Source organism: Podarcis muralis, chromosome 16 (genome assembly GCF_964188315.1).
Source record: "Podarcis muralis chromosome 16, rPodMur119.hap1.1, whole genome shotgun sequence".
Taxonomy (NCBI): Eukaryota; Metazoa; Chordata; class Lepidosauria; order Squamata; family Lacertidae; genus Podarcis; species Podarcis muralis.
In genome coordinates this window covers 39,136,303-39,148,500 of record NC_135670.1, presented here as the reverse complement: position 1 = coordinate 39,148,500, position 12,198 = coordinate 39,136,303, and the positions used below count along the sequence as shown (strand labels likewise).

Genomic DNA, 12,198 nt, shown 5'->3' with positions numbered 1-12,198 from the left:
AGGGTATTTGGGAAGAGAGTAAAGCCAATGAACTGTCTGGGCAGAAAGCACAAAGTCTATCAGGAACCTATCATGGAGAAAGTGTAGGATTGGGTTGCCAGCATCGAGTTCTGTCCAGCACTGCCTCACAAACTTGCCGCTGTCTCTGGTGCAAGGCAGTGAGAAGCTGCCCTTGCATTTAGGTAACTGTGTTAACTGGCTTTAAAGGGCTTTTACAAATACTTGTGGTACGGTGGCCTTTTTTTACATCCCACATTATGAAAGAAGTGTGCTCTTCTGGTGGCACTGAGGAGGCCATGATTGTTAAATTTGGTGGGAACCATGTGCCAACAGTTGGGCAGAGCGTTACACTTTATGCTGTTTGTTTTTCTTCTTATTCCAAAGATGTACTCCTTGATGTCTGCCTCTTGTCATGTTTCTCTGCCTGGCTGGGACAAAAAGAGCAACCCAGAGCCTTGCAACAAGCTGTGACCCAACGACCAGTACAAGGTATGGTAGGAGATACTTAACTAGGGTTATGATGCTGGTTATCGTATAGGCCAGGGATGGGGAGCCTGGTGTCCAGCAGAGATTGTTGGGACTCCAACTCCCATCAGCCCCATCCCTGAAACCTATGGAAGATGGGCTAATAATAATAATAATAATGGTCATTTGGTGGGAGGAATAATACGCTTCAGCTTTGGAAGGCCTGGTGTGTGTGATCACAGCATTTGGGGTTGGACTAGATGACCCTTGGGTTCCTTCTATGATGCTTCATTCTCCTCTCCAGTTCAATCTTCTAAACTCTGACTGAATAAGCAGGATAGATCCCTGAGTTTCTGCCATTGACTTGTGGTTCTTCCTGCAAAATTGCTTTTAAGCCCATTCAAGTTGAATGATTAGAGATCCTTTCCTGCCACTTCCGAGTCACCTTCAATGGTAGCCCCACGTAGAGCACATGGTAGTAGTCCAAGCTGGAGATAACGCTTAACCATGCTGCCCTCTTTCAGTTTTATGCGGTGAATGCAGACTATGACAAGCTGAAAAAAGGAGCGCCCAGATATCTGAAGAGCAAATGAATATGGGAGCTATAGTTTGGGTCTTTGGGTTTGATGCTTTTGTAACTGGATCTGTAATGGCTTTTAGGCAAATACAATAAATGATTGATTGATTGATTGATTGGTGAAAAAGTGCTTTTTTACTGAGATGCTAACTTTCTCTCTCCATGCCATTCCTTGAACAGCAAAGATAAGGCTTGCTTTCATTGCTCTGTTCATTGGTGCATTTGACTAGTGTTATGTGGAGGGAAATGCAGCCCCTGGGCTGAAAAATGTCCCCCTCCTGCCCCCTTGGGTGTCCAGTGTGGCCTTCACAGATATAGACACACCTTGGGGGAGGGTGTTTTGGCTGCTGAGCTGCGCCCCGCCCCCCATTGTGAGGGCTGAGGGTGTGATGGTGATGCCTCCCCAGCTGCTGCCATTGTCTGTGGGTTGACTGTGATGCCACAAACACATTTGGCAGCTGAGCAGGTATAAACGTGGGCCAAGGCGCAAGCCTCGGCAGTTGCCCTCCCCAGAGAGAAATGGGCAGCTCGGGGGCACTCTGCCCTGGTGGTCTCCTGCCCCGTGGCAGCAAGCTGACAAGCGGAAGGAGGCAATCGCCTGGTGCTGGGATGCTGTGGAGCAAGGAGAAGGCAAGTACAAAGTTTACTTGCTGGTGGGATTGCTACCTGAAGGTGACGGATATTCAGCTCTGAAGCTGGTTGATGCCTGGCAATGGACCTGGCGAGGCTGCAGCTGGTGGGTGGTGATTGGAAGAGTTTGCGTTCAGGCTAGTGGATGCCGTGAGGCTACGCTGGCTGAGATGGATGCAAAGTGGTTTGGAAGCCTTGTTTGTTAACAGGCAGCCAAACAGAGGAGGAGTGTGGGGGGACGCTGTTGGATGGGGGCCATCCCACTCACCTCTTTTCCTTTGCCTTACAGGGATGTCCGGAGCCGGTGAGGTTTCCCCCAAGTCCAGCCATCAAAGTCATGAAGAGAAGCGCAGGACGTCCCTATTTACATGGGAGAAATGAACGTGAAATACTGGCAGCGAACAAAGGACAAGGCCATGGCCGTACCTGAGAGAAGGACCTTTGAAGGAAGACTGCAGGCGGACACCTGCTGCATTGCAAGTGATGGGACAGTGGGGAGAGAGAAGAAAAAGAGGGAGGAAACATTAGGCCACATTAGGCGCACCGTCCATTGGAAGTGCTATGAAGACGCTTTGAACAGGAATGGCTTCCCCTCAGGGATTCTGGGAACTGTAGGTGATTAAGGGGACAGAGAGTTGTTAGGCGGCTTAGGCTTAGGCTTAGACTTAGGGTTAGGAGTTGGATAGGGGTAGGGTTGAGTTGGGGTAGTGTTGGTTAGGGTTAGGGTTCCCTTCTTGTCAGGGAACTTTGGGAAATGTAGCTCTAGTTAAGAGTTATGGGGTAGGGTTAGGGTTCCCTTCTTGTCAGGGAACTCTGGGAATTGTAGCTCTAGTTAAGAGTTATGGGGAAGGGTTAGGGTTCCCTTCTTGTCAGGGAACTTTGGGAAATGTAGCTCGGGTTAAGGGTTAAGGGTTAGTGTTAGCGTTAGGGGTAGGGGTAGGGTTCCCTTCTTGTCAGGGAACTCTGGGAATTGTAGCTCTAGTTAAAGCTAGCTTTAGGGTTGGAGTTAGGGTTAGCGTCAGGGGTAGGGGTAGAGTTCCCTTTTTGCCAGGGAACGCTGGGAATTGTAGCTCTTGGAGGGGAACAGGGGGTCTCCTAACAACTCTCTGCACCCTTTTCAAACTATAGCTCCCAGATTCTTTGGGGGAAGAAGCCATGAGTGTTTAAAGCGGCTTCATAGCACATGAAATGGTGTGGATGTGGCCCTGGCCTCCCTCACCCCACTGCTCCTTATTCTTGAGGAATCGAAAAGATTTCCCCATGCAAATCTCTCGGAAACAATGTATTTCATCTGGAAAACTATTTAATAAAGATTACTTTTTATTAAAACCTTTGAATGTGTTTGAACTGTGTTTGAGTGCGCAGAGAATGATTTCACTTGAAAGCAATGCCCTTAGATTACAGAATCATGGAAGAGTTAGACGGGACCACAAGGGTCTTCAAGTCCAGCCCCTGCAGGAATCTTTTGCTCTACGTGGGGCTCAAAGGACGGCCCTGAGATTAAGGGTCTCGTGCTCTACTCAGTGAGCTATACGGATTGATCTAAATAGCAAACACCCATTATTTATTTTTTACAATTTACAGTCGTGTAAAATAAAGGGTGTAGGAGATGAAATGATTGTTGCCTTTTCATTGTTTAAAGATGTTTTGTTAAGACTTTTTTTTTTTAAATCATATTTATTAAAATTTCCAAAATACAAAAAGTAAAAATAAAACAGAAATAAAATACATTTGAAACCTTACTTTCATTACCCCCTTTCTGGGACTCCCCCCACCCCCATCCCTACCATATTCCCCTTTCATAACGTTGGTTCTACAAGCTCTCACTCCCAATTTAAAATTTAATTTGTTTAACCCAATATTCAAATTTAAATTTATACAGTCATCATCATTACCTTAAATAAAAATCAAAGATTCTCTCCCCAAGGTCCACCCCATTTTCCTTCCACGAGTTCCTTTTTTTTTTTAATAAAGACGCCCCAACAAAGTATAAAAACTATATAAAAATATAAAAGATAACAAGTATATAAAAAGAAAAATTCAGCAAATAGTTACACAGCCTTTGGATTCTAAATCTCAGCTGTCAAAGTCTCCGTCTCTTTTCACCAAGCTCTCTCACAAATCGCCCCGGTTCCCAGGGGGGGTTACGTTTTCCTTCTCCCTCCACTCTTCTCCTCCAGCACAGTTCTTGTAGTTTTCCATCGTGGAATTCTTAATTTTTGTCAGAAGTACGCTTCTTTCTAGACCTTGGTTACCCAGTCCTTGTTTTAAAATGTTTACAGTAGGGAGGGGGACTGACTTCCTTTTTGGATCCCCCCCCGCTCGTGCCAAATCCGAAAAAAAAAATTCCCTTTTTTCTCCTTTTAAACCCGGTTTCCAAATTACTCACGGGTTGTTGTTAAAAGTCTGAATTTTCAATGGAAGAAGTCAGCGCTCTCCGCCGGATGGCATGCGGCTTCGCTCGTCAGGGAAAGCAGAGGACTCAAAGCACCACGCCACTCCCCGTCCCCCGCTCCGTAGCCTTTAAAAAGGCTCCTTCGCGGGTCGGGAGGGCGCAAACGGTGCCCGCCGAGTCACCAGGTCCACGGGCATCCGCGCCCGTGGTTTTTGAGGGTCCCCGCGTCGCCGGCGTGGCAAAACCCAACCCCTGTCGAGCAGATTCCCTCCGGAGCTCGGAGGGAATCCACCATTTGGCGATGGCACCAACCCGGAAGTCCCTATAAAACAAATTATAAAACCACAGTAAAACATGAACGTCAGCTTCTTAGCTTTAGAGTAAGAAAACCAACCATATAAGCATTGCCATTCCTCAGCCGAGTTGTATCCAAGGCATTGCAATGAGCGGTACAGCATAGCTAAAAGGGTATTTGGGAAGAGAGTAAAGCCAATGAACTGTCTGGGCAGAAAGCACAAAGTCTATCAGGAACCTATCATGGAGAAAGTGTAGGATTGGGTTGCCAGCATCGAGTTCTGTCCAGCACTGCCTCACAAACTTGCCGCTGTCTCTGGTGCAAGGCAGTGAGAAGCTGCCCTTGCATTTAGGTAACTGTGTTAACTGGCTTTAAAGGGCTTTTACAAATACTTGTGGTACGGTGGCCTTTTTTTACATCCCACATTATGAAAGAAGTGTGCTCTTCTGGTGGCACTGAGGAGGCCATGATTGTTAAATTTGGTGGGAACCATGTGCCAACAGTTGGGCAGAGCGTTACACTTTATGCTGTTTGTTTTTCTTCTTATTCCAAAGATGTACTCCTTGATGTCTGCCTCTTGTCATGTTTCTCTGCCTGGCTGGGACAAAAAGAGCAACCCAGAGCCTTGCAACAAGCTGTGACCCAACGACCAGTACAAGGTATGGTAGGAGATACTTAACTAGGGTTATGATGCTGGTTATCGTATAGGCCAGGGATGGGGAGCCTGGTGTCCAGCAGAGATTGTTGGGACTCCAACTCCCATCAGCCCCATCCCTGAAACCTATGGAAGATGGGCTAATAATAATAATAATAATGGTCATTTGGTGGGAGGAATAATACGCTTCAGCTTTGGAAGGCCTGGTGTGTGTGATCACAGCATTTGGGGTTGGACTAGATGACCCTTGGGTTCCTTCTATGATGCTTCATTCTCCTCTCCAGTTCAATCTTCTAAACTCTGACTGAATAAGCAGGATAGATCCCTGAGTTTCTGCCATTGACTTGTGGTTCTTCCTGCAAAATTGCTTTTAAGCCCATTCAAGTTGAATGATTAGAGATCCTTTCCTGCCACTTCCGAGTCACCTTCAATGGTAGCCCCACGTAGAGCACATGGTAGTAGTCCAAGCTGGAGATAACGCTTAACCATGCTGCCCTCTTTCAGTTTTATGCGGTGAATGCAGACTATGACAAGCTGAAAAAAGGAGCGCCCAGATATCTGAAGAGCAAATGAATATGGGAGCTATAGTTTGGGTCTTTGGGTTTGATGCTTTTGTAACTGGATCTGTAATGGCTTTTAGGCAAATACAATAAATGATTGATTGATTGATTGATTGGTGAAAAAGTGCTTTTTTACTGAGATGCTAACTTTCTCTCTGCATGCCATTCCTTGAACAGCAAAGATAAGGCTTGCTTTCATTGTTCTGTTCATTGGTGCATTTGACTAGTGTTATGTGGAGGGAAATGCAGCCCCTGGGCTGAAAAATGTCCCCCTCCTGCCCCCTTGGGTGTCCAGTGTGGCCTTCACAGATATAGACACACCTTGGGGGAGGGTGTTTTGGCTGCTGAGCTGCGCCCCACCCCCCATTGTGAGGGCTGAGGGTGTGATGGTGATGCCTCCCCAGCTGCTGCCATTGTCTGTGGGTTGACTGTGATGCCACAAACACATTTGGCAGCTGAGCAGGTATAAACGTGGGCCAAGGCGCAAGCCTCGGCAGTTGCCCTCCCCAGAGAGAAATGGGCAGCTCGGGGGCACTCTGCCCTGGTGGTCTCCTGCCCCGTGGCAGCAAGCTGACAAGCGGAAGGAGGCAATCGCCTGGTGCTGGGATGCTGTGGAGCAAGGAGAAGGCAAGTACAAAGTTTACTTGTTGGTGGGATTGCTACCTGAAGGTGACGGATATTCAGCTCTGAAGCTGGTTGATGCCTGGCAATGGACCTGGCAAGGCTGCAGCTGGTGGGTGGTGATTGGAAGAGTTTGCGTTCAGGCTAGTGGATGCCGTGAGGCTACGCTGGCTGAGATGGATGCAAAGTGGTTTGGAAGCCTTGTTTGTTAACAGGCAGCCAAACAGAGGAGGAGTGTGGGGGGACGCTGTTGGATGGGGGCCATCCCACTCACCTCTTTTCCTTTGCCTTACAGGGATGTCCGGAGCCGGTGAGGTTTCCCCCAAGTCCAGCCATCAAAGTCATGAAGAGAAGCGCAGGACGTCCCTATTTACATGGGAGAAATGAACGTGAAATACTGGCAGCGAACAAAGGACAAGGCCATGGCCGTACCTGAGAGAAGGACCTTTGAAGGAAGACTGCAGGCGGACACCTGCTGCATTGCAAGTGATGGGACAGTGGGGAGAGAGAAGAAAAAGAGGGAGGAAACATTAGGCCACATTAGGCGCACCGTCCATTGGAAGTGCTATGAAGACGCTTTGAACAGGAATGGCTTCCCCTCAGGGATTCTGGGAACTGTAGGTGGTTAAGGGGACAGAGAGTTGTTAGGCGGCTTAGGCTTAGGCTTAGACTTAGGGTTAGGAGTTGGATAGGGGTAGGGTTGAGTTGGGGTAGTGTTGGTTAGGGTTAGGGTTCCCTTCTTGTCAGGGAACTTTGGGAAATGTAGCTCTAGTTAAGAGTTATGGGGTAGGGTTAGGGTTCCCTTCTTGTCAGGGAACTCTGGGAATTGTAGCTCGGGTTAAGGGTTAAGGGTTAGTGTTAGCGTTAGGGGTAGGGGTAGGGTTCCCTTCTTGTCAGGGAACTCTGGGAATTGTAGCTCTAGTTAAAGCTAGCTTTAGGGTTAGAGTTAGGGTTAGCGTCAGGGGTAGGGGTAGAGTTCCCTTTTTGCCAGGGAACGCTGGGAATTGTAGCTCTTGGAGGGGAACAGGGGGTCTCCTAACAACTCTCTGCACCCTTTTCAAACTATAGCTCCCAGATTCTTTGGGGGAAGAAGCCATGAGTGTTTAAAGCGGCTTCATAGCACATGAAATGGTGTGGATGTGGCCCTGGCCTCCCTCACCCCACTGCTCCTTATTCTTGAGGAATCGAAAAGATTTCCCCATGCAAATCTCTCGGAAACAATGTATTTCATCTGGAAAACTATTTAATAAAGATTACTTTTTATTAAAACCTTTGAATGTGTTTGAACTGTGTTTGAGTGCGCAAAGAATGATTTCACTTGAAAGCAATGCCCTTAGATTACAGAATCATGGAAGAGTTAGACGGGACCACAAGGGTCTTCAAGTCCAGCCCCTGCAGGAATCTTTTGCTCTACGTGGGGCTCAAAGGACGGCCCTGAGATTAAGGGTCTCGTGCTCTACTCAGTGAGCTATACGGATTGATCTAAATAGCAAACACCCATTATTTATTTTTTACAATTTACAGTCGTGTAAAATAAAGGGTGTAGGAGATGAAATGATTGTTGCCTTTTCATTGTTTAAAGATGTTTTGTTAAGACTTTTTTTTTTTAAATCATATTTATTAAAATTTCCAAAATACAAAAAGTAAAAATAAAACAGAAATAAAATACATTTGAAACCTTACTTTCATTACCCCCTTTCTGGGACTCCCCCCACCCCCATCCCTACCATATTCCCCTTTCATAACGTTGGTTCTACAAGCTCTCACTCCCAATTTAAAATTTAATTTGTTTAACCCAATATTCAAATTTAAATTTATACAGTCATCATCATTACCTTAAATAAAAATCAAAGATTCTCTCCCCAAGGTCCACCCCATTTTCCTTCCACGAGTTCCTTTTTTTTTTAAATAAAGACGCCCCAACAAAGTATAAAAACTATATAAAAATATAAAAGATAACAAGTATATAAAAAGAAAAATTCAGCAAATAGTTACACAGCCTTTGGATTCTAAATCTCAGCTGTCAAAGTCTCCGTCTCTTTTCACCAAGCTCTCTCACAAATCGCCCCGGTTCCCAGGGGGGGTTACGTTTTCCTTCTCCCTCCACTCTTCTCCTCCAGCACAGTTCTTGTAGTTTTCCATCGTGGAATTCTTAATTTTTGTCAGAAGTACGCTTCTTTCTAGACCTTGGTTACCCAGTCCTTGTTTTAAAATGTTTACAGTAGGGAGGGGGACTGACTTCCTTTTTGGATCCCCCCCAGCTCGTGCCAAATCCGAAAAAAAAAATTCCCTTTTTTCTCCTTTTAAACCCGGTTTCCAAATTACTCACGGGTTGTTGTTAAAAGTCTGAATTTTCAATGGAAGAAGTCAGCGCTCTCCGCCGGATGGCATGCGGCTTCGCTCGGCAGGGAAAGCAGAGGACTCAAAGCACCACGCCACTCCCCGTCCCCCGCTCCGTAGCCTTTAAAAAGGCTCCTTCGCGGGTCGGGAGGGCGCAAACGGTGCCCGCCGAGTCACCAGGTCCACGGGCATCCGCGCCCGTGGTTTTTGAGGGTCCCCGCGTCGCCGGCGCGGCAAAACCCAACCCCTGTCGAGCAGATTCCCTCCGGAGCTCGGAGGGAATCCACCATTTGGCGATGGCACCAACCCGGAAGTCCCTATAAAACAAATTATAAAACCACAGTAAAACATGAACGTCAGCTTCTTAGCTTTAGAGTAAGAAAACCAACCATATAAGCATTGCCATTCCTCAGCCGAGTTGTATCCAAGGCATTGCAATGAGCGGTACAGCATAGCTAAAAGGGTATTTGGGAAGAGAGTAAAGCCAATGAACTGTCTGGGCAGAAAGCACAAAGTCTATCAGGAACCTATCATGGAGAAAGTGTAGGATTGGGTTGCCAGCATCGAGTTCTGTCCAGCACTGCCTCACAAACTTGCCGCTGTCTCTGGTGCAAGGCAGTGAGAAGCTGCCCTTGCATTTAGGTAACTGTGTTAACTGGCTTTAAAGGGCTTTTACAAATACTTGTGGTACGGTGGCCTTTTTTTACATCCCACATTATGAAAGAAGTGTGCTCTTCTGGTGGCACTGAGGAGGCCATGATTGTTAAATTTGGTGGGAACCATGTGCCAACAGTTGGGCAGAGCGTTACACTTTATGCTGTTTGTTTTTCTTCTTATTCCAAAGATGTACTCCTTGATGTCTGCCTCTTGTCATGTTTCTCTGCCTGGCTGGGACAAAAAGAGCAACCCAGAGCCTTGCAACAAGCTGTGACCCAACGACCAGTACAAGGTATGGTAGGAGATACTTAACTAGGGTTATGATGCTGGTTATCGTATAGGCCAGGGATGGGGAGCCTGGTGTCCAGCAGAGATTGTTGGGACTCCAACTCCCATCAGCCCCATCCCTGAAACCTATGGAAGATGGGCTAATAATAATAATAATAATGGTCATTTGGTGGGAGGAATAATACGCTTCAGCTTTGGAAGGCCTGGTGTGTGTGATCACAGCATTTGGGGTTGGACTAGATGACCCTTGGGTTCCTTCTATGATGCTTCATTCTCCTCTCCAGTTCAATCTTCTAAACTCTGACTGAATAAGCAGGATAGATCCCTGAGTTTCTGCCATTGACTTGTGGTTCTTCCTGCAAAATTGCTTTTAAGCCCATTCAAGTTGAATGATTAGAGATCCTTTCCTGCCACTTCCGAGTCACCTTCAATGGTAGCCCCACGTAGAGCACATGGTAGTAGTCCAAGCTGGAGATAACGCTTAACCATGCTGCCCTCTTTCAGTTTTATGCGGTGAATGCAGACTATGACAAGCTGAAAAAAGGAGCGCCCAGATATCTGAAGAGCAAATGAATATGGGAGCTATAGTTTGGGTCTTTGGGTTTGATGCTTTTGTAACTGGATCTGTAATGGCTTTTAGGCAAATACAATAAATGATTGATTGATTGATTGATTGATTGGTGAAAAAGTGCTTTTTTACTGAGATGCTAACTTTCTCTCTGCATGCCATTCCTTGAACAGCAAAGATAAGGCTTGCTTTCATTGCTCTGTTCATTGGTGCATTTGACTAGTGTTATGTGGAGGGAAATGCAGCCCCTGGGCTGAAAAATGTCCCCCTCCTGCCCCCTTGGGTGTCCAGTGTGGCCTTCACAGATATAGACACACCTTGGGGGAGGGTGTTTTGGCTGCTGAGCTGCGCCCCGCCCCCCATTGTGAGGGCTGAGGGTGTGATGGTGATGCCTCCCCAGCTGCTGCCATTGTCTGTGGGTTGACTGTGATGCCACAAACACATTTGGCAGCTGAGCAGGTATAAACGTGGGCCAAGGCGCAAGCCTCGGCAGTTGCCCTCCCCAGAGAGAAATGGGCAGCTCGGGGGCACTCTGCCCTGGTGGTCTCCTGCCCCGTGGCAGCAAGCTGACAAGCGGAAGGAGGCAATCGCCTGGTGCTGGGATGCTGTGGAGCAAGGAGAAGGCAAGTACAAAGTTTACTTGCTGGTGGGATTGCTACCTGAAGGTGACGGATATTCAGCTCTGAAGCTGGTTGATGCCTGGCAATGGACCTGGCGAGGCTGCAGCTGGTGGGTGGTGATTGGAAGAGTTTGCGTTCAGGCTAGTGGATGCCGTGAGGCTACGCTGGCTGAGATGGATGCAAAGTGGTTTGGAAGCCTTGTTTGTTAACAGGCAGCCAAACAGAGGAGGAGTGTGGGGGGACGCTGTTGGATGGGGGCCATCCCACTCACCTCTTTTCCTTTGCCTTACAGGGATGTCCGGAGCCGGTGAGGTTTCCCCCAAGTCCAGCCATCAAAGTCATGAAGAGAAGCGCAGGACGTCCCTATTTACATGGGAGAAATGAACGTGAAATACTGGCAGCGAACAAAGGACAAGGCCATGGCCGTACCTGAGAGAAGGACCTTTGAAGGAAGACTGCAGGCGGACACCTGCTGCATTGCAAGTGATGGGACAGTGGGGAGAGAGAAGAAAAAGAGGGAGGAAACATTAGGCCACATTAGGCGCACCGTCCATTGGAAGTGCTATGAAGACGCTTTGAACAGGAATGGCTTCCCCTCAGGGATTCTGGGAACTGTAGGTGGTTAAGGGGACAGAGAGTTGTTAGGCGGCTTAGGCTTAGGCTTAGACTTAGGGTTAGGAGTTGGATAGGGGTAGGGTTGAGTTGGGGTAGTGTTGGTTAGGGTTAGGGTTCCCTTCTTGTCAGGGAACTCTGGGAATTGTAGCTCTAGTTAAGAGTTATGGGGTAGGGTTAGGGTTCCCTTCTTGTCAGGGAACTCTGGGAAATGTAGCTCGGGTTAAGGGTTAGTGTTAGCGTTAGAGTTAGGGGTAGGGGTAGGGGTAGGGGTAGGGTTCCCTTCTTGTCAGGGAACTCTGGGAATTGTAGCTCTAGTTAAAGCTAGCTTTAGGGTTAGAGTTAGGGTTAGCGTCAGGGGTAGGGGTAGAGTTCCCTTTTTGCCAGGGAACGCTAGGAATTGTAGCTCTTGGAGGGGAACAGGGGGTCTCCTAACAACTCTCTGCACCCTTTTCAAACTATAGCTCCCAGATTCTTTGGGGGAAGAAGCCATGAGTGTTTAAAGCGGCTTCATAGCACATGAAATGGTGTGGATGTGGCCCTGGCCTCCCTCACCCCACTGCTCCTTATTCTTGAGGAATCGAAAAGATTTCCCCATGCAAATCTCTCGGAAACAATGTATTTCATCTGGAAAACTATTTAATAAAGATTACTTTTTATTAAAACCTTTGAATGTGTTTGAACTGTGTTTGAGTGCGCAGAGAATGATTTCACTTGAAAGCAATGCCCTTAGATTACAGAATCATGGAAGAGTTAGACGGGACCACAAGGGTCTTCAAGTCCAGCCCCTGCAGGAATCTTTTGCTCTACGTGGGGCTCAAAGGACGGCCCTGAGATTAAGGGTCTCGTGCTCTACTCAGTGAGCTATACGGATTGATCTAAATAGCAAACACCCATTATTTATTTTTTACAATT

General features: G+C 47.3%; 1 protein-coding gene across 1 annotated transcript in view; it reads left to right on the top strand.

Annotated features, from left to right (window-relative positions):
• The window catches only part of LOC144325892 (uncharacterized), a 44,213-nt gene extending 32,973 nt beyond the window's left edge, over positions 1-11,240 (top strand). The window contains exons 8-11 of the mRNA XM_077920697.1: positions 385-489; positions 4,917-5,021; positions 9,383-9,492; positions 10,964-11,240. Coding sequence (XP_077776823.1) covers positions 385-489; positions 4,917-5,021; positions 9,383-9,492; positions 10,964-11,104 — 461 coding nt within the window. The 3' untranslated portion in view covers positions 11,105-11,240. The remainder of the gene's footprint in view (positions 1-384; positions 490-4,916; positions 5,022-9,382; positions 9,493-10,963) is intronic.
• Positions 11,241-12,198: the final 958 nt, after the last annotated feature.